The sequence below is a fragment of the Neofelis nebulosa genome, chromosome 2 (genome assembly GCF_028018385.1).
Source record: "Neofelis nebulosa isolate mNeoNeb1 chromosome 2, mNeoNeb1.pri, whole genome shotgun sequence".
In the NCBI taxonomy this organism is placed as follows: domain Eukaryota; kingdom Metazoa; phylum Chordata; class Mammalia; order Carnivora; family Felidae; genus Neofelis; species Neofelis nebulosa.
Genome location: NC_080783.1, coordinates 32,798,072 through 32,820,552, shown reverse-complemented (window position 1 = coordinate 32,820,552; position 22,481 = coordinate 32,798,072). Strand labels below are relative to the sequence as shown.

The 22,481-nt window shown below is 35.9% G+C and overlaps 1 protein-coding gene across 3 annotated transcripts in view; it reads left to right on the top strand.

The window, feature by feature from the left end:
• Positions 1-22,481, top strand: part of NBEAL1 (neurobeachin like 1) — a 187,267-nt gene that overhangs the window by 150,769 nt on the left and 14,017 nt on the right. For all 3 annotated transcript variants that reach the window (XM_058708591.1, XM_058708582.1, XM_058708601.1), the window contains 6 exons: positions 5,129-5,226; positions 7,553-7,669; positions 12,113-12,202; positions 17,572-17,681; positions 18,801-18,973; positions 19,970-20,064. In XM_058708591.1, coding sequence (XP_058564574.1) covers positions 5,129-5,226; positions 7,553-7,669; positions 12,113-12,202; positions 17,572-17,681; positions 18,801-18,973; positions 19,970-20,064 — 683 coding nt within the window. The remainder of the gene's footprint in view (positions 1-5,128; positions 5,227-7,552; positions 7,670-12,112; positions 12,203-17,571; positions 17,682-18,800; positions 18,974-19,969; positions 20,065-22,481) is intronic.

The window sequence follows — 22,481 nt, the reverse complement described above, 5'->3', positions numbered from 1 at the left end:
TAAAGTGGGAGAGAGCCAACGCATAAGAGACTCTTAAAAACTGAGAACAAACTGAGGGTTGATGGGGGGTGGGAGGAAGGGGAGGGTAGGTGATGGCCATTGAAGAGGGCATTTTTTGGGATGATCACTGGGTGTTGTATAGAAACCAATTTGACAATAAATTTCGTATATTAAAAAATAAAAAAAATAAATCTCCCAATAAATAAGAGTCCAGGATCAGATGGCTTCCCAGGGGAATTCTACCAGACATTTAAAGCAGAGATAATACCTATCCTTCTCAAGCTTTTCCAAAAAATAGAAAGGGAAGGAAAACTTCCAGACTCATTCTATGAAACCAGTATTACTTTGATTCCTAAACCAGACAGACACCCAGCAGAAAAAGAAAACTACAGGCCAATATCCCTGATGAATATGGATGCAAAAATTCTCAACAAGATACTAGCAAATCGAATCCAACAGTATATAAAGAGAATTATTCACCGTGGTCAAGTGGCATTCATTCCTGGGGTGCAGGGCTGGTTCAGTATTCACAAATCAGTCAATGTGATACATCACATTAATAAAAGAAAAGAGAAGAACCATATGATCCTGTCAATCGATGTGGAAAAAACATTTGGCAAAATTCAGCATCCTTTCTTAATGAAAACCGTCGAGAAAGTCGGGATAGAAGGAACATACTTAAACATCGTAAAAGCCATTTATGAAAAGCCTACAGCTAATATCATCCTCAATGGGGAAAAACAGAGCTTTCCCCCTGAGATCAGGAACATGACAGGGATGTCCACTCTCACTGCTGTTGTTTAACATAGTGTTGGAAATTCTAGAATCAGCAGACAACAAAAGGAAATCAAAAGGCATCAATATTGGCAAAGATGAAGTCAAGCTTTCACTTTTTGCAGATGACATATTATACATGGAAATTGCGGTAGACTCCAACCAAAGTCCACTAGAACTGATACACGAATTCAGCAAAGTCGCAGGATACAAAATCAGTGTACAGAAATCAGTTGCATTCTTATACACTAATAATGAAGTAACAGAAAGACAAATAAACTGATCCCATTTACAATTGCACCAAGAATCATAAAATACCTAGGAATAAACCTAACCAAAGATGTAAAATATCTGTATGCTGCAAACTATAGAAAGCTTATGAGGGAAATTGAAGAAGATGCAAAGAAATGGAAAAACATTCCATGCTCATGGATTGGAAGAATAAATATTGCTAAAATGCCAATACTACCCAAAGCCGTCTACATATTCAATGCAATCCCAGTCAAAATTGCACCATCATTCTTCTCAAAGCTAGAACAAGCACTCCTAAAATTCATATGGAACCACAAAAGACCCCGAATAGCCAAAGTAATATCAAAGAAGAAGACCAAAGCGGGAGGCATCACAATCCCAGACTTTAGCCTCTACTACAAAGCTGTCATCATCAAGACAGCAAGGTATTGGCACAAAAACAGACACATAGACCAATGGAATAGAATAGAGACTTCAGAATTGGACCCACAAACGTATGGCCAACTAATCTTTGACAAAGCAGGAAAGAAGAGCCAATGGAAAAAAGACAGTCTCTTTAACAAATGGTGCTAGGAGAACTGGACAGCAACATGTAGAAGAATGATATGAGACCACTTTCTTACACCATTCACAAAGATAAACTCAAAATGGATGAAGGACCTAAATGTGAGACAGGAAACCATCAAAACCCTAGAGGAGAAAGTGGAAAAAAAACCTCTCTGACCTCAGCCACAGCAATTTCGTACTTGACACATCTCCAAAGGCAAGGGAATTAAAAGCAAAAATGAACTATTGGGACCTCATGAAGATAAAAAGCTTCTGCACTGCAAAGGAAACAATCAACAAAACTAAAAGGCAACCAACAGAATGGGAAAAGATATTTGCAAATGACATATCAGAAAAGGCTAGTATCCAAAATCTATGAAGAACTCACCAAACTCCACACCCGAAAAACAATCCAGTGAAGAAATGGGCAGAAGATATGAATAGACACTTCTCTAAAGAAGACATCCAGATGGCCAACAGGCACATGAAAAGATGCTCAACGTCACTTCTCATCAGGGAAATACAAATCAAAACCACACTGAGATACCACCTCACGCGGGTCAGAGTGGCTAAAATGAACAAATCAGGAGACTATAGATGCTGGCGAGGATGCGGAGAAACGGGAACCCTCTTTCACTGTTGATGGGAATGCAAACTGGTACAGTCACTCCGGAAAACAGTGTGGAGGTTCCTCAAAAAATTAAAAATAGATCTACCCTGTGACCCAGAAATAGCACTGGTAAGAATTTACCCGAGCGGTACAGGAGTGCTGATGCATAGGGACACTTATACCTCAATGTTTATAGCAGCACTTCCAACAATAGCCAAATTATGGAAAGAGCCTAAATATCCATCAACTGATGAATGGATAAAGAAGTTGTAGTTTGTATGTACAATGGAATACTACTTGGCAATGAGTAAAAATGAAATATGCCCTTTTGTAGCAACGTGGATGGAACTGGAGAATGTTATGCTAAGTGAAATAAGTCAGGCAGAGAAAGACAGATACCATATGTTTTCACTCATATGTGTATCCTGAGAGACTTTACAGAAGATCATGAGGAAGGGGAGGGGGAAAAAAAGTTAGAGAGTGAGGGAGGCAAACCATAAGAGACCCTTAAATACTGAGAATAAACTGAGGGTTGATGGGGGATGGGAGAAAGGGGAAAGTGGGTGATGGGCATTGAGGAGGGCACCTGTTGGGATGAGCACTTGGTGTGGTATGGAAACCAATTTGACAATAAATTTCATATTCAAAAATATATAAATAACATGTTAGATGTAGAGAAAAAGGAACCCTTGTTCACTGTTGGTGGGAATGCAGACAAGTGCAGCCACTGTGAAAAATAGTATGGAAGTTCTTCAAAAAATTAAAAATAGAAGTACCCTTTGATCCAGTAATTCCACTAGTGGATATTTACCCAAAGAATAGAAAAATACTAATTTGAAAATATCTGTGCACCCCTATGTTTATGGTAGCATCATTTATAATAGCCAAGATATGGAAGCAACTGGTGTTCATTGATAGATGAATGGATAAAGAAGATGTATATATTTTTATATGTACTGTATATGTACTATATGGTATATTACTCAGCCATAAAAATGAAATCTTGCCATTTGTAACAATATGGATGGACCTAGAGAATGTAATGCTAAGTGAAATAAGCCAATCAGAGAAAGATAAACACCATGATTTCATTCATGTCGAATTTAAGAAACAACACAAGCGAAGTGAGAGGCAAACCAAGATACATACTCTTAACTATAGAGAACAAACATAGTTACCAGAGGGGAGGTGTGTGGGGGAACGGGTGAAATAGGTGATGGGATTAAGAAGTGCACATGTCTTAGGGCGCCTGGGTGGCTCAGTCAGTTGGGCGTCTGACTTTGGCTCAGGTCATGATGTCATAGCTCATGAGTTCGAGCCCCACTTTTGGGCTCTGTGCTGACGGCTTGGAGCCTGGAGCCTGCTTTGGATTCTGTGTCTCCCTCTCTCTCTGCCCCTAACCCACTTGCATTGTGTCTGTCTCTCTTAAAAATAAACAAACATTAAAAAAAATTTTTTTAAAAAGCACAAGAGAGAAAACAAATGAACAAAGAAAAAAAGACAAAAAGACTCTAAATACAAAGAACAAACTGGTGGTTGCCAAAGCAGGGAGGTAGGTGCAGGGAGGGGTGAAATAGATAAAGGGGATTAAAAAAAAAAACAGTATGTATGGAAAATCTGATTGTAAATGTCAGTTATTGGTGTCATAAAAGTTTTTGATCTCTGACCATATGTGTCCTATTCAGTCAGGTCCTACAATAAGTATTTAGTGTTGAATTGTTAGCAGACTTTGAAAGAAGACCGTTAGTATTATAAATAACAAAGTCTTCAAATAATAGTAAGATGACATCATTCCAGTGTTTAGCTCAAGATGAAGAACATTTTCTGAAGGCTTTGAAATAGTGTTTTCAGGGCGACTGGGTGGCTCAGTCAGTTAAGTATTTGACTTCAGCTTTAGGTCATGATCTCACTGTTCGTTCATGAGTTTGAGCCTGGCATTGGACTCCCTGCTGTCAGCACAGAGCCTGCCTCAGATCCTCTCTCTCCCTTGTCTCAGCGCCTCTCCCACTCATGCTTTCTCTCTCATTCTCTTCCAAAAATAAACATTAAAAAAAAAAGTAGTTTGTTTTCTTTTTTAATCATTCAGTAGATCTAATCCTAATAGTTCTAAAGATTGTGAATAGTATGAAGTTATATAAATATGAGCAGAGTCCATATGCCTTTTGGTAAATAAACAAGCATGCTCTTGCTTTGCCATATTCATTTGATAATAGTTTTGTAGGGAGGTAGTATCCATTTTGGTTATGAGCATAGGCTTGATTTGAAATCAGACTTACCTAGTTTGGCCAATTACTAACCATATCAAGTATGGCTGGGTATAATCAGTTAACCAGAATGTTACCTTTCCTAGTATTTGTTAGATAAATGGTAATTTATAGTAGTATTTTGCGTGATTATTACATTTGTTTCAGCTTGATTATCATGAAGAAAACAATTAAGTATACCGTGAATAATTTGTACTTTTCCAAGAGAAATTTTTATGGACTTCCAGTTAACTTTTGTTTGAAACATTTTGTTCTAAATAATGGATGGAATTTTTTGTTTTTTAAGAGAGAGCACGAGTGGGAGAGAGAGAGAGGGAATCATCTGGAGCAGGCTCCACACTGAGTGTGGAGTCCAGAGCAGGCCTTGATCCCATGACCCTGGGATCATGACCTGAGCAGAAATCAAGAGTTGGACACTCAAACTATTGAGCTACCCAGTTGCTACCCGCCCCCCACTTTTTTTTTTGTTGGAGAATAATAGATGGTACTTATTTTTATACATATTTAATGTTTGAAGTTTCGCTGTTTTTTTTTTTAAGTGACCTCTCACAATATTCTTATAAATTGAAGAACGGAATAATATTTTATTGAAAATATACTGATCAGTCCCAGTATATTTATCAGTTGTGTGTCCTGCTGATTTGTTTTCACTCTGTAGTGAGTTGACTTTTCCTTGTTTTAGGAGCTGTGGATCTAGATGCCTTAACAGATGAAAAGGAAAGAAAAGCCTTAGAAGGGATGATTAATAATTTTGGGCAAACACCTTGTCAACTGTTAAAGGTAAATCATAAAAGTTATTGATTGCATCAGAAGTCTAGAATTTTAATTGCTGAGGAGCAGTATTACTGGTGTTTTTAAGTATTTTAATGATTTAACGCTTTATCTCAGAATTTGACAAAAATTATACTGTCATTATATTATTAAAAAATAAATAGATTTAAATGTTCCTATTTTGAAATAACAAAATATTGTAGTCAAAATCCACGTATATAGCCAATAACTCTTAAGTCACAGAGGAGTTATATTTACTCAGGAAGCCAATCATTTTATTGTGTTTACATGACTAAAATGTGACTGGAGCAGGATTTGGATGCATGACTAGCTAACTCAAAAGCCTTTCTACCATGCCATGTCTCCTCTGAATATTAGCCATAATCCCCCTTATTGAACTACATCACTTTCCGTGTTCTATGGGCTATTATATATATCCTAATTATGACATTTTCTGCCTTAGTTTTATATTTATGCATTTGCCTCACTTTATTATAACTATGTTACAGGCAGCAACCTTTTCTTAATCATTTTATATCTTTCTTGCATATAGTATGTGTGCAGCAAATATTTGTGAATTGAAATCTCCACAGCTGTTATAGCAAGAGTGGATCTAAACTCTGGCTTATAGATCTTTTGTACTTCTGTTAAGTCAGTTATCACACCTAGCTTTGTAATTACTACTATTCCTTAGAGTTTATTTAAAGCCTCCAACATGGGTTTTTTACAAAATAGTCATATTTAAAATCAGTGCTTTATCCCTATCTGCTGTGCAAAAGGAACAGAAGACAATAGAACACTTAAGTTTTGAAATAGATTCCATATTATATTTGTACTGGCTGTACTTTTCTTTTTTTTATAAAACAAGTGCTAATTAGTTTTTATTACCATAAAAAATGACAGAGAAGTCAGCCTTTGATTTAAAATAAAGTGAATAAGAAATGCCTGGGTGGCTCAGTCAGTTAAGCATCTGTCTCTTGATTTTGGCTCAGTTCATGCATGATCTTGTGTTTTTTGAGTTCGAGCCCTGCATTGGGCTCTGTGCTGAAGGTGCAGGACCTGCTTGGGATTCTCTCTTTCTTCCCCCTCTTTCTATCCCTCCCCCACTTGCACTGTCTCTATCAAAATAAACATTAAAAACATTTTTTTAATAATAAAGTGACTAATATATGGATTGAGAGCTAATTGGGTACTATTGAATATGACTTATAGCTGTCATACTATTTTCTATAATTGAATATTTTGTGATGGAGATAGAAAAATCCCCTATAGATGGAATTCTGTTCTGCATTTTAACTATGCCTTTTGCATGTTAATTTGATTTGCCGTTTACTTCTTATTTATAAAGGTAACACTGTTCTATGTCTCTGACATTAAAGTTAAGGAAGAATAATTTATTTGAAAACAAATGCAGCAATATGTATAATAGGATTCTGATAGTATTGACATTTCTATCTTATTTCAGGAAATAAGGATTCACTCATGTAAATTTTGACTTCTGAGCAATTCATTTAATTTTACCAAATACTTATTAAGCCTCTGTCATACTCAATATAACAGGTATCGAAAATCCAAAAATGAGTAAGACTTGTTTTCTGACTTTAAGATGCCTACTGCTGGGGCACCTGGACGGCTCATTTGACTAAGTGTCTGACTTCAGCTCAGTCAGGATCTCACGGCTCATGAGTTTGGGTCCTTCATCAGACTCTGCTGGCAGCACAGAGCCTGCTTCAGATCTATCCACTCCCCGCCCCGACTCCTCCCTGCTGGTTCTCTCTCTGTCTCTTAAAAATAAATAAAATAAAAATAAAAATAAAAATTTTTTTAAAGATACCTGTTGCCTAGGGGCACCTGGCTGGCTCAGTCAGTATAGCATGCAACTCTTAATTTTGCTATTGTGAGTTTGAGCCCCACATTAAGTGTAGAGATTATTTTAAAAAATAAAATCTTAAAATTAAAAAAAAGATAGATACCTATTGCCTAGTTGGAAGAGATAGACCATAAACAAGTATGTAATCCAAATTAGAAATAAGTAACAAATAAAATACTAAACAAAGTAATATGCTGGTGAAGATAATCAAAGAGAATAATTAATTCTGGCTTAGAAATTCAAGATAGACATCAGTAAGAAAAACTTTAAAGTAGAAGTAGGGTTTCTTTAGAAATGAAAAGAGTAGGAATTCTGCTGAGGGGATTACTCTGAACAATGGCCTAGAATTGTCAACAGTGCATGGTATATAATCTGTTGTAACTAGAGCCCAGTATGTATGAAAGAATACAGTAAGATATGTCTTAATATAATTACGGAATTATTTTTCTTAAAATTATTTTGAAGGAACCACATCCTCCTAGGTTGTCAGCAGAGGAAGCAGTGCAGAAGCAGGCCAAAACAGACACTTCAACCCTGAACCTATTTCAGCACCTCTCCGAACTCAAGTCATTTTTTATAGAGGTAATATAAACTTGGTAATATCAAAGCATTTTCTCCTTGAATTCTGTACACCTCAATGCTCCTTTTATTCTCTATAGGGAGGGGCATCATAAATATTTAGTCCAAAGTCATAAATAATGTTGCAATAATATGTTCTTGGATTTTTAAAACAATTTTTTCTTTATTGATTATTTTTTTAAATATATTTATTTTGAGAGAGAGAGAGAGAGAGAGAGAGAATCCCAAGCAGGCTTTGCACCATCAGTTCAGAGCCTGATGCGGGGCTCAAACTCAACAAACCATGAGATTATGACCTGAGCTGAAATCAAGAGTCAGATGCTTAACCAACTGAACCTCCTAGGCATCCAGGATTTTTAAAACAATCTTATTGGGAGTTTTGTTTGCCGCTGAGTGGTAGTGTGAAATGTTTCTCTTAGCTTTCTTTTATTTTACATTTTCTTGACAAGGAAGAATAAATAATTTGATTTAAATTCCTTTTTATGACAGCTGAGATGATAGGTAGAGGGTGTGTGAAATAACTCTTAATTACAGTGTCTGCATATTTATAAAATATGGCCCAGTAAGTCAAATTGTTAATTGCTAATATCAGAAGGAATAATGAAATAAACAAGGTAGTTAATGCTATAATTGAAAGAGTGCTTTAAATTCAAATGTTTATACATGTTGAATTACTTACCATGGTTCAGAATATGAATGCATTTATACCTATGAATTTGGTTAGGACAGATAATGTTAACTCTTGGCAAGAAGAAAAAATGATAATGAAATGTTATTAAGAAGGGGTGCCTGGGTGGCTCAGTCAGTTAAGCATCCAATCCTTGATTTCAGCTCAAGTTATGATCTCACAGTTGTGAGAGCAAGCCTCATGTCTGGCTCTGTGTTGGGCAGGGATCCTGCTTGGGATTCTCTCTGTCCCTCTTCTTCTGCTCCTCCCCCACGCATGCATCTCTTCTCTTCTCTCTCTCTCTCCCTCTCTCTCTCTCTCTCTCTCAAAAAAATGTTATTAAGAATAGTTTGGGGGGAAAAAAAGAATAGCTTGGAGATGTGTGGAACAAGCAGTAACTCATGCAATACAGTAGAGTTTGGTAAACTTTTCTTAATTTAACCAGATAGTAAATACTTTTGGACTTTGTAATCCAGAGTCAAAATCAAGAATATTATGTAGGTACATAATTACCACTTAAAATATAACCATTTAAAAATTGGGGCACCTGGGTGGCTCAGTCGGTTAAGCATCTGACTTCAGCTCAGGTCGTGATCTCACGGTGCGTGAGTTCGAGCCCCGCATCAGGCTCTGTGCTGAGAGCTCAGAGCCTGGAGCCTGTTTCAGATTCTGTGTCTCCCTCTCTCTGCCCCTTTCCCGCTCATGCCCTGTCTCTCTCTGTCTCTCAAAAATGAATAAACATTAAAAAAAAAAAAAAGTAAAAATTAAAAACCATTCTCAACTTACAACCTATAAAACATGTGGTAGGCAGGACTTCAACCATAGGCCTAGTTTGTCAAACCCTGCACTAGAGCATCATTATAATGTGTTTCTTAGGTTCAGTACCATGGGAAGTCTTTAAAGAATTTTTTGATAATTTGGTATAAAAAAATTTTAAGTTTGTTATAGTTAGCTTTAAACTGACTTTTACTCAAATGAACAATGTTGTAGTAAGCTCTATGGTATTTTAACGTAAATGTTTTCACATGTCTGTGAAAGCACTTCTTAATTAATCTTTGTCACTCCTTTCTTAAATTCATGTTTAATGAGGGGCGCCTGGGTGGCGCAGTCGGTTAAGCGTCCGACTTCAGCCAGGTCACGATCTCGCGGTCCGTGAGTTCGAGCCCCGCGTCAGGCTCTGGGCTGATGGCTCGGAGCCTGGAGCCTGTTTCCGATTCTGTGTCTCCCTCTCTCTCTGCCCCTCCCCCGTTCATGCTCTGTCTCTCTCTGTCCCAAAAATAAATAAAAAACGTTGAAAAAAAAATTAAAAAAAAAAATTCATGTTTAATGAGATAGTTTTTTAGTGTTTAATAATACAAACTCCCCAGAATCAGTTGTTTTCCCAAAGTATCTAAGTCAGTTGCCTGAAATTCAGCATAAATAGAAACAGTACTTAGAAATGATGACTAATTTGGGGCACCTGGCTGGCTCACTTGGTGGGGCATGGGACTCTTGATCTTGGGGTCATGAGTTCAGGTCCCACGTTGGGCAAAGAGCTTAGTAAAAAAAAAAAAAAAAAAGATGATGACTAATTCCCAGATGTGTTCTGGGTCCCCAAGACCACCCTTAGGTTTGGTGATTTGCTAGAAAGACTCACAGGATTCAACCTATTATTATACTCACAGCTAAAATTTATTACAGTGAAAGGATACAAAACAACATCAACAAAGGGCAAAGGCACATCGGGTGGAGTGCAGGGGAAAACAGGTACAAGCATCCAAGAATTAATCCTATCCCAGTGGAGTCACATAAGATGTGCTTAATTCTACTGGTAATGAAATGTGAAAACAAATTTGTCTACCAGGAAAGCTCATTAAAGACTCACCACCCAGGGCAGGTGTTGTGTTTTGTTCTGTTTTGTTTTAGACTTTATTTTTAAGTAATCTCTACACCCATTGAGGGACTAGAACTGACAACTGTGAGATAAAGAGTCACATGTTCTACCAACTTAACCAGCCAGGCACCCCAACACCCAGGGTTTTTATTGGAGGCTGGTAACATGAGCAACCTCTGCTTAGCACATGCTAAAATTCTAGACCCCAAGTACAAAAGCGCATCTTCAGCACAAGCCATATTGTTTGCACAAATAATCTAGAAATAATGAGCCACTTTTATCATTGAAGACAAGTCTTATATCAGTGTAAGGAACTCTGCCCACCAAGTTCCCAGATACCAGCCAAGGGCCAACCTTACAAGAAGGCCTTTCTAAGGAGAGCTATCTCAGGATGCCTGGGTGGCTCAGTCAAAGTGTCCAACTCTGGCTCAGGTTCGTGAGTTTGAGCCCTGCATCAGGCTCTGTGCTGACAGCTTGGAGCCTGGAACCTACTTCAGATTCTGTGTCTCCCTCTTTCTCTGCCTCTCCCCCACTAGCGCTCTGTCTCTCTCACTCTCTCTCAAAAATAAACAAACATTTAAAAAAATAAAAAAAATTAAAAAGAGCTGTCTCAATCCTTCTGTGTTAACTCTCCACTGCACATAGGGCAACCCATAAAACCCTCTTTATCCCATAATCTGATGGACATGTAATACTATATTTATTATGCAATGGTGATAAAATGATTTCACCATGTCTAATCATTTGCAACTTTGTTTTTATAGAATAATACATTCCAAGTTCCATTTGCAACTGCAGTGACATCTGTCCCTCTCTGTACCTACTGTGTCACAGGGTAGCTATCCTCGGGACCAGTATCTGGAGCAGGATAAAAAACACAAGAAATATCCTTGGGTACTAATAATTTGTTAATCCCTTTACATCACCATAGGGGAAGGTATTTCCCCACTCATTCATATGAAAAAAGGTCTCTATAGGTCATCTCTTCCTAGTTAAAATGGTGAAGAAAACAGGTAGCAGTGAAAGCAAGGGCCTAATAAATAGTTTTCTTCAGACACCATTTTCATTTATGCTTGTTCAAATGTAAGTTCTTTTCTTGATCTACAGAGTAAAGAGAAAAGATAGGCACTAACTTTTTATAGTTTATCATTGATTATTCATATGAGGCTCTTAGAATAGCACCTGGTACATAGTATATACCCAATAATATTAAGTTATAATTTACCTAATAAATGTTAGGTATAATTTATGAACTACTCTCACAAAACTTAAATCATTGTTCTATTTCACGTTATATAAGATAAATGCCAATTTTCTGAGAACTCTTTATTTTCTCGTCCTATTGTTATGGCTTACAGAGATTGCCTCAGTTAATGGGATAGATCTGTGTTTTGAAAGTTAAACCCAAAAGGAAATTCTATAGAATATAACCAGTTGTCTCATTTGACTTATTTGAGCAATGTACTCTTATATGGTCTGTATTTTCTACTTTATATTAATGCCAGTATGGCAAGGGAAAAGGAAAGATTCTAAATCACTGGCTGTTTAAATGGTTGATACTCCTTGAAATCTGCATCTGTTTCACAGTGAAGTAGTAGAATACAAGAAAATGATGGGTTTGAGAAGTTTCAAGTATGCCATCCAAACATGGTATATAATTCCTTTCCTACATTTTTTAGCCTTTTTAAAGAATTAAAGTACATTTCACACACACTGTTATATTAGTTTCAAGAGTACAGCATAGTGATTCTCCTTTCCTACATTTTAATTAAATGATATGTTTTGATAGAGTAAAATGCTGTATTACCGGGTTCATTCTTGTTTAAAGAAATAGAAGTTTTCAATAACTTGTAACTAATAAAGATAAACAGAACCAGCCACTAAGCCTCCGTCTTTTATTTTATAGGGAATTAGTGATGGTATTCCACTAATAAAGGCCATTGTCCCCAAAAATCAGTCTCGCTCTTTTATGTCTCAAGGCAGTCCTGAGTTACTGGTAAGTAGATTTATGGCTTTTTCTCACTGCTATGTCTGTATACATTACAACTCATCAAAAAAATTGAGAAAATATGGGGCATCTGGGTGGCTCAGTCAGTTAAGTGTCCCAACTTCATCTCTCAGGTCGTGATCTCACGGCTCGTGAGTTGGAGCCCTTCAGATTCTGTGTCTCCCTTTCTCTCTGCCCCTCCCCCACTCACACTCTGTCTCTCTCTCCCCTTCAAAAATAAAAATAAATAGACGTTTTTAAAAAATGAGAAAATAAAAAAAAATTAAAGACTTTTTAAATAATAAAGACAATTTTTATGGAATTATTTTGACTGAGTATAAAAAATGTATCTTCTAGATACACAGCTTTTATTTCAAGTAGTTAACTGTAAATACACTTCTTTTTTTTCTGTCAATGTGTCTTGATTTATTTTTTGCTTTTGGTCAATTTTTAGAGTCAAAAAATTTGTTTAAGTTTTCATTTAAATTCCAGTTAGTTAACATACAGTATACTACTAGTTTCAGGTGTATAATATAGTATTGTGTACATCACCCAGTGCTCATCACAATAAGTATACTCCTTAATCCCCATCACCTATTTCACTCATCTCCCCACTCATCTCCCTTCTGCTAACCATCAGTTTGGTCTCCATAGTTTCTTGGTTTGCCTCTCTCCCTCTATCTGTTTCTCCCCCTTTGCTCTTTGGTTTTTTAAATGCCACATATGAGTGAAATCATGTGGTATTTGTCTTTCTCTGACTTATTTCACCTAGCATAATACTCTCTAGCTCCATCCATGTCTTTGTAGATGGCAAGATTGCATTCTTTTTTATGGCTGAATAATATTCCATCATTATCCATTCATCAGTTGATGGACAGTTAGGCTATTTCCATAATTTGGTTATGGTATGTAGATAATGCTGCTATAAACATCAGGGTGCTTGTATCCCTTTGTGTTAGTACTTTTGTATTCTTTGGATAAATACCTAGTAGTGTGGTTGCTGGATGGCAGGGTAGTCCTATTTTTATCTTTTTGAGGAAACTTCATACTGTTTTCAGAGTGGCCATACCAGTTTACATTCCCACCAACAGTGCAGGAGGGTCCCCCTTTTCCACATCTTCACCAACACCTCTTGTTTCTTGTGTTGTTGATTTTAGCCATTCTGACAAGTGTGAGGTAATAATTCATTGTAGTTTTGATTTGCATTTCCCTGATGATAAGTAATGTTGAGCATTTCATGTGTCTGTTGGCCATCTGTGTATCTTCTTTGGAAAAATGTCTATTCATGTCTTCTGCCCATTTTTTAATTGGTTTATTTGGTGTTTTGAGTGTTCCATTTTATTAAGTTCTTCATATATTTTGGATACTAACCTTTATGAGATATGTTCTTGGCAAATATCTTCTCCCATTCCATAGGTTGCCTTTTAGTTTTATTGATTGTTTCCTTTGCTGTGCAGAAGCTTTTTATTTTGATAAAGTCCCAATAATTTATTTTTGCTTTTGTTCCCCTTGCCTCGGGAGACATATCTAGAAAGAAGTTGCTGTGGCCAATGTCAAAGAAGTTATTGTCTGTGTTCTCCTGTGGGATTTTTATGGTTTCAGGTTTCACATTTAAGTCTTTAACCCATTTTGAATTTACTTTTGTGTATGCTATAAGAAGGTAGTCCCATTTTATTCTTTTGCATGTAGCTGTCCAGTTTTCCCAATACCATTTGCTGAAGAGATATTCTTCTTCCCATTGGATATTCTTTCCTGCATTATCAAAGATGAGTTGACCATATAGTTGTGGGTTCATTTCTGGGTTTTCTGTTCTGTTCTATTGATCTGTGGGTCTATTTTGTACCAGTACCATACTATTTTGATTACTACAGCTTTGTAATATAACTTGAAGTCTGGAATTGTGATGACTCCAGCTTTGCTTTTCTCTTTTGTGTTTCCATAAAAATTTGAGGATTATTTGTTCTAGTTCTGTGAAAACATGATGTTGACATTTTGATAGGGATTGCATTAAAATTGTAGGTTGCTTTGAGTAGTATGACTTTTTAAAAATATTTTTTCTTCCAATCCATGAGCATGGAGTATCTTTCCATTTATTTTTATCATAAATAGATGTTGTCCTTTGCCAAATGCTTTTCCTGCATCTATTGAAATGATCATATGGTTCTTTTACTTTCTTTTATTAATGTGATGTATCATGGTGGTTGATTTGTGAATATTGAGCCACCTTTGCAACCCAAGAATATCCAGCTTGATTGTGGTGAATGTTTTTTTTTTTTTTTAATGTTCTGTTGGATCTGGTTTGCTAGTATTTTTTAAAGAACTTTTGCATCTATGTTCATCAGGGATATTGGCCTATATTTCTCTTTTATATGGTATCTTTATTTGGTTTTGCGATTAGGATAATGCTGGCCTCATAGAATGAAATTAAGTTGTTCATCTTTTTCTGTTTTTTTAGAATAGTTTGAAAAGAATAGGTATTAACTCTTTTTTAAATATTTAGTAGAATTTGCCTGTGAAGCCATCTGGTCATGAGTTTTTTGTTTGTTGGGAGTTATTTTTGTTACTGATTCAGTTTCTTTGCTGGTTATTGGCCTGTTCAAATTTTCTGTTTCTTCCTGTTTCGGTTTTGGTAATTTATATGTTTCTAGGAATTTATCTGTTTCTTCCAGATCATCCAGTTTGTTGGGGTATAGTTTTTTACAATATTCTCTTATAATTGTTTGTATTGCTGTGATGTTGGTTGTTATTTCTCCTCTCTCATTTGTGATTTTATTTATTTGAGTCCTTTCTCTTTTCTTTTTGAATAGTATGACTACAGGTTTATCAATTAATTTTTTCAAATAACCAGCTCCTGTTTTCATTGATCTGTTCTATTGTTTTTTTAGTTTCTATATCTTTTATTTCTGCTCTAATCTATTATTTCACCTCTTCTGCTTGCTTTAGGATTCATTTACTGTTCTTTTTCTAGCTCCTGTAGGTATAAGGTTAGATTCTTATTATTTATATAAATGATCTTGCTTCTTGAGGTAGGCCTGTATTACTTTGTACTTCCCTTTTAGGACCACTTTTGCTGGATCCCAGAGGTTTTGGACTGTTGTATTTTCATTTTCAGTTGTTTCCATGTATTTTTTAAATTTCTTCTTTTATTTCCTGGTTGACTCATTCATTGCCTAGTAGCATGTTATTTAGCTTTCATGTATTTGTGGTCTTTCCAGATGTTTTTCTTGTGGTTTTCTTCTAGTTTCATAGCAATGTTCAAGTAGTTAACTGTAATTCTGATGTGAAAATACTAGAACATTTTATTATTTTTATTTTTTTAATCTTTTTTTCCACATTTATTCATTTTTGAGAGAGAGAGCACGCGCACGATTGGGGGAGGGGCAGAGAGAGAGGGAGATACAGAATCCCAAGCAGGCTCCAGGCTCTGAGCTGACAGCATAGAGCCCGATGCGGGGCTTAAACTCATGGACTGTGAGATCATGACCTGAGCCAAAATCAGACGTTCAACTGACTGAGCCATCCAGGTGTCCTAATACCAGAAAATTTTATACCACAAAAATAGGATGTAACATCTTATTAGATATTACAATATATCATAAGGCAGTATAAGTAATAAAAATGAGAAATAATACAGAATTGAGGAAGGTATAGATGGGGGAGATGTTAGTGAGTAGTTTACACGAAGTTTGTAATTTAATCCTGTTAGATGGGCACTAATAATCCTGTTAGATGGGCACCATTATTATTTCCTTCCTATAGTTTAGAAACTACAATTCATAGCTGATTTGCTCAGGGGCACCTGGGTGGCTCAGTCAGTTGAGCATCAGACTTTGGTTGAGGTCATGATCTCATGGTTCGTGAATTCAAGCCCTGCATCAGGCTCACTGCTGTCAGCACAGAGCCCACTTAGGGTCTTCGGTCCCTCTCTATCTGGCCCTTCCCATTTGTGCTCGCTCTCTCAAATATAAATAAATCTTTTTGTTTTAATGTTTATTTTTGAGAGAGAGGGAGAACATGAGCAGGGGGGTGGGGGGCAGAGAGAGAGGGAGACACAGAATTGGAAGCAGGCTCCAAGCTCTGAGCTGTCAGCACAGAGCTCAACACAGGGTTTGAACCCACAGACCATGAGATCATGACCTGAGCTGAAGTTGGACACTCAACCAACTAAGCCACCCAGGCACCCCAAAAATAAATAAATCTTAAAAAAAGAAAGATAATTTGCTCGAAGTCATAGAACTAGCTAGTAAAGGATCTTGGATCTGGGACAGGCACATGGACCAAACTTAGGTATGTCTTATTCTCATTTTGTCAGGTACAAATTATAAAAACAGAGTATAGCATAGTGAACAGTAGAGATTCCAGAATTAGACTTATCTTTCTAATTACGCATATTGTGTGTTTGTTTAGGAAAAACATCTAGAAAGATAAACAAAAGAAAATGAAAGTGCTTTTCAATGGTGGAATCCTTATGATTTCACCTTTAATACCTGCATTTCTTTAAGTTATCTTTTTTTTAATCTGTTTTATAATCAAGGGGGGGGAAGTTTTTCATTTTTCATTTTTTGTTTTTTTAATGTTTATTCATTTTTGAGACAGAGAGAGACAGAGCATGAACAGGGGAGGGTCAGAGAGAGGGAGACACAGAATATGAAACAGGCTCCAGGCTCCAAGCTGTCAGCACAGAGCCCGACGCGGGGCTCGAACTCACGGACCACGAGATCATGACCTGAGCCAAAGTCGGCTGCTCAACTGACTGAGCCACCCAGGCGCCCCAGTTTTTCATTTTTAAAACAACGTTCACTCTTACTGTCACTAAGATGAGAGACCTTCTTAACAATTTGTCATAAATTGTACTTCTGATTTATGTTCTAAATTATATATAATATGTCGTATTTTTATGGTAAGACTTGACCCTTAATTTCTTCTGACTGCCAACTAAAATGCTAATACAGTTTGAGAAATGACAAAAATTCTCTCACTAAAGAAAGATTCATTGGACAGTTTTTCTTGCAATAACATAAAAGATAAAAATAAGAAATGACTTTTTCCATTTTAAGACTTTATTAGACTTAAGACTTTATTAGTATTAAGACTACTCTTTTTAAGAATTAAGATGTAATTAATGAGGGATGCCTGGCTGGCTCATTTGGCAAAGCATGTGACTCTTGATCTTGGGGCTGTGATTTCAAGCCCCACGTGGAGTTCAGAGATTACTTAAAAATAAATCTTAAAAAGGACTAATGAATTTTGTGTTTTAAGTACACAATCCCACATTACTCCCTAAATGATAAATGCTAACATCATGTGAGCATTTGGTTATTCTGTGCTGCTTTCTTTAATCTTTTATTTCATATTTGTTTTCATATGTTCTCTTCCAGATAACAGTAAGCATGAATTATGTTGTTGGAACCCATGGATGGCTGCCTTATGACAGAAACATTTCTAATTACTTTACATTCATCAAAGATCAAACTGTGACAAATCCAAAGTAAGTAAATGAACATTTAAAGCAAAACAGGTGCAGCTGGTACCTTATTGCCAGGAAAAACAACTAGATTGATTGGTGTCATTTTGATAGTAATACAGTAGACCTCCAGATTTTCTTCCCTCTCTCCTTCTCTCTTTTGTTCTTTCCCTCTTCCTGACTTGATACTGGTTTAAGGATAAAACAACTTATATAATATCATAGGGAAACAAATTATTAGCAATAATTTTGAGGCTTAATTTTATTTTTATTGTACAGTGTTGTTTATAAATAAGCCTTATGTGTTTTATATAAGAAGAATTTATTATTTACCTTAATTTGTTAAGTATCCAAAGGTTACATTTTAAGTTAAAGTGATGTTTCCCTTACTCAGAGTTATTTGAGCTGTTTATTAGGAGCAATGTCTTTTTTCCTTCTTATCCCACATAGGTGTTAGTACTCTTTGTGTTTGGCACAAAGCATACCTTCAGCATATTGATATTGAATAATAAAATTCTAGAGCTGAACTGTCAGAATTGGCCCTCATTCTCTGTATGCATGCTAAAGTGCAATCACTTCTTTGTATCTTTCTGCAAAATCTGGGTTGACTGAGTTCACAGTTAGTTCACTGGGAAACAGATAAAACCAACATGCTTGCTTTGGTTTGAGTGAAGAATTATCTTCATGAATATTGTTTGATACACATTTAACTGCTTATGAGGTAGATTTCTGGTTTGAGTTGATTTCCAGCTTTCCTCATCCTGTCATATCCTTCTTGTGCTTAATAGTTTGATACTACTGTGCTCGCTTCGGCAGCACATATAATAGTTTGATACTACATTTTACAGAATCGACAATCTTACTAAATTGGCTTTGAAAGACAAGATTTAAATCTTTTTCACACCTTCACCAGTCTCAACTTCTTTAGCTTAACCCTTGAGATTATTATTATGTATATTTTTATTTGATGAAAAATATGAATAAGATTAATTTTTTCTGAAAATCTTTATCATTCACTAATGGTCATTTCAATTGAACAGTTGAGATTTATTTTTATTTCTTTTTTAAAGAGATTTAAAAAATAGTTGATATTGGTGTAAATGGTCTTTTATGGAAAAGTCTAATATTTAATTATGTTTACAGAACTCAGCGTAGTATGAATGGTCCTTTTGCTCCAGGGCTGGAAATAACTTCTAAGCTATTCATAGTATCACATGATGCAAAGTTGCTTTTCAGTGCTGGACACTGGGATAATAGCATTCAAGTGATGTCACTTACAAAAGGCAAAACTATCTCACACAATATTAGACACATGGGTAAGTGTTAACTTTTTTCTCCCAAAAAAGCAATGTTTCCCTGTGTCTTCTAACTACAAAAGTAGTACATCCTCCTTATAAAAAACATTAATATTTACCTTTGAAGCTGAGTGAACTTTTTTTTGATAGAGCAATGTTATGAACATTATATGCTTTCTTTAAGAGTATTTAATGTTTTGGGGTATACTAAATACCATATAAATTAAATACAGCTTCATAGTATCTGAAAGATGTTAGGCTAAGCCTTTTTTAAAAAAATTGGTTGATACAAGTAAGAATTTTAAGACAAAACTTAAAAAAAAAATCTGTCGTTGTTGAAGAAGACATCACCTTCCCTATTACTTAGTTATAGTTAGGCATGAAAGAGGTAAATTATTGAATGTGGTTTAACCTGGTACTTCTTAGGCTGTTCATTTTAGTATAAGAATAAGACATGGTGTAGATTTCCTCCTGATAAACCTATTACAAAAGGGAAATGGGAGTCTGCTACTAATTCTGTACCAGTGGCTCCTGAGATGCCACTTAGCTCAGGTTTTTACCTTTTAGTAGAAATGTATTTTATATTGTGTGAATTTGCAGTGTAATGTGTACTTTTTTTATTAGGGGCATATATTCCACAGGATTTCAGTTCTTAATGGGAGTAGAAGGTAAATGGGGATGAGAGAGTAAGAGAGCAGAGAGGCCTATCAAAACTACCTGGGGATCCATTTCAAGCCTCCTAACCCACTAGCAGGACTCTGATGGACATTTCCCTGCCCTGTGTGTACTCTTAACTCTCAAAGCTGGGTGACCTCAAAGAAAGATTCTCTACATGAGTTTAGAAATGCTTGTTTCCTGTGTTATTCTTCCCCAGTGCTTTTCCATTGCCATTCCTACATTTCTCCTGATAGAACAACCAATTTAGTAATAGTTTGACCATGAACTAAAATTGCCCTTTTAGTTCTCTTCCAGCAAAACCATGCCATTTCATTTTTTGTAATTCCTTTTTTCTTACAGATATTGTTACTTGTTTAGCTACAGATTATTGTGGAATACATTTGATTTCTGGTTCGAGAGACACTACATGTATGATATGGCAAATAATACAACAGGTTAGTTACACATTTAAATAATCTTCCTTTCTGGTGGGACTACTAGAAATTACAGATTTATAATTTTTATCAGCCATATTATACTCATTATGATGTTGCTTCAAGGAAGTAAAGTGTCTTTTTTATGGCTTTTAGATTTTCTACTTGACAGGCTTTCTTCTACTTCAAATTTATTAAAATAATTACCTAAAAATTTTCTTAAAATATTTTTCTTAACTTTTTTTTTTACATTTTAATCTTCAATCCTTTGGTAATTAATTTTTCTTTTTATAATAGAGAATATGAGTATTATGTATATAATATATAGATATATATGATAGGGGCGCCTGGATGGTTCAGTCGGTTAAGCGTCCGACTTCAGCACAGGTCATGATCTCGCAGTTCGTGGGTTCAAGCCCCGCATCGGACTCTGTACTGACCACTCAGAGTCTGGAGCCTGCTTTAAATTCTGTGTCTCCCTCTCTTCTCTCTCTGCCCCTCCCCTGCTTGTGCTCTGTCTCTCTCTGTCAAAAATAAAGATAAACTAGAAAAAAATAGATATATATGATAGAATATATAGAGTATGTAATATATATTCTATAATAATATAGAATATTAAAATGTATTATTTTTACTTTCAGTGGAAAGTCATTTATGCCAGCATAAATGACTACCTACTGAATTGGATCTTCTTCTAGATTCGCCATTTTGTTTCTATAGCAACAACAAAATATTTTCATTTAAATATTGGTAAAACAAATCTCCTCTCACTATGTTTCCTTACAAAAAATGTTCTCAGCTAGTCTTATATTAGTATTTATTCTTCCATATGAACTTAAAAAATATTTCAACCATATCTTCCTCACAAATCTCTTAGTCTTGATGAAATTATATTTAATTTATATATTAATTTGGTATGCATTGGCATTTTTATAATCATTCCTATCCAGAAATAGGACATGTCTTTCCATATTTGTTTCTGTTCTTTTTTTAATGTTTTTCAACAAAATCTTTTAATTATTTTTTTCCATTAGGTTCTGTACTTGTTTATGTTTATTTCTTTAAAAAAAATTTTTTTAAGTTTATTTTGACAGAGCGGGAGTGGGGTAGGGGCAGAGAGAGGGAGAGAGAATTTCAAGCAGGCTCTGTCTGCACTGTCAGTACAGAGCCCAATGTGAGGCTCAAGCTCACGAACCATGAGATCATGACCTGAGCCAAGGTCAAGAGTTAGACGCTTAACCAGTGTCTCCTACCCTAGCACCCCTATTTAAGTTTATTTCTGATTATTGTATTATTACTATTTTGAAGGGACTTTTTTTTTTTTTTTTTTTTTTTCAACGTTTTTTATTTATTTTTGGGACAGAGAGAGACAGAGCATGAACGGGGGAGGGGCAGAGAGAGAGGGAGACACAGAATCGGAAACAGGCTCCAGGCTCCGAGCCCTCAGCCCAGAGCCCGACGCGGGGCTCGAACTCACGGACCGCGAGATCGTGACCTGGCTGAAGTCGGACGCTTAACCAACTGCGCCACCCAGACGCCCCTTGAAGGGACTTTTTAAGTCACTTTTACTTCTTTTTGATTTTGAGAGAGAGCACACACAAGCTGGAGGAGGGGCAGAGAGAGACAAGAGAGGGAATCCCGAAACGGCTCTTCACTATCAGCACAGAGCCCAGTGCACAGGGCTCAGTCTCATGAACTGTGAGATCATGACTTGAGCTGAAATCAAGAGTCAGATGCTTAACCACCAACCTAGCCACCCAGGCACCCCTAAATCACTTTTACTCTAAATGATTATGGCTAGTGTAAAAAAAAGCTATTGATTTCTATACAATTATCTAATTGGTTTACCAAATCTTCTTATCCAGCTTTTATAATTATTAGTGTCTTTTAGGTTTTCTGATAACAAAGTAGATAAGATATATAATCATATGATCTGAAAGTAAAAGTGGATGTCTTTATCTTTTCCAATATAATGATTCCAATAAAATGATTTCATTTTATCTTATTACATTATTAGCTAGTGTAATAGAGTAAGAAAATTATACTGAGTATCCCTGTCTTATGTCTGATTTTGATGAAAGTGCCTTCACCATTGTGCCATTTAGTATACCATTTGCTGTTGCATTTCACCATACATTGCTGTTGGGTTGTGGTTTTTTTTGATATTTAAGTAGTTACTTTCCTTCTGATTTTTTTTTCTTTTGGTAGCTTTTTAGTAGTTTACAGAAAAGTTACAAAAATAGTACATTTTTGCATTTGTCTTATTATTCTCTCCTAATGTCTTTTGCTCCCAGCATCTTTTTTTTTTTTTTTTTTTAACAATTTAAAAGTTGTAGATATTGGGGCCTCTGGATGGCTCAGTCAGTTAAGCTTCCGACTTTGGCTCAGGTCATGATCTTGTGGTTTGTGGGTTTGAGCCTCACATCAGCCTCTCTGCT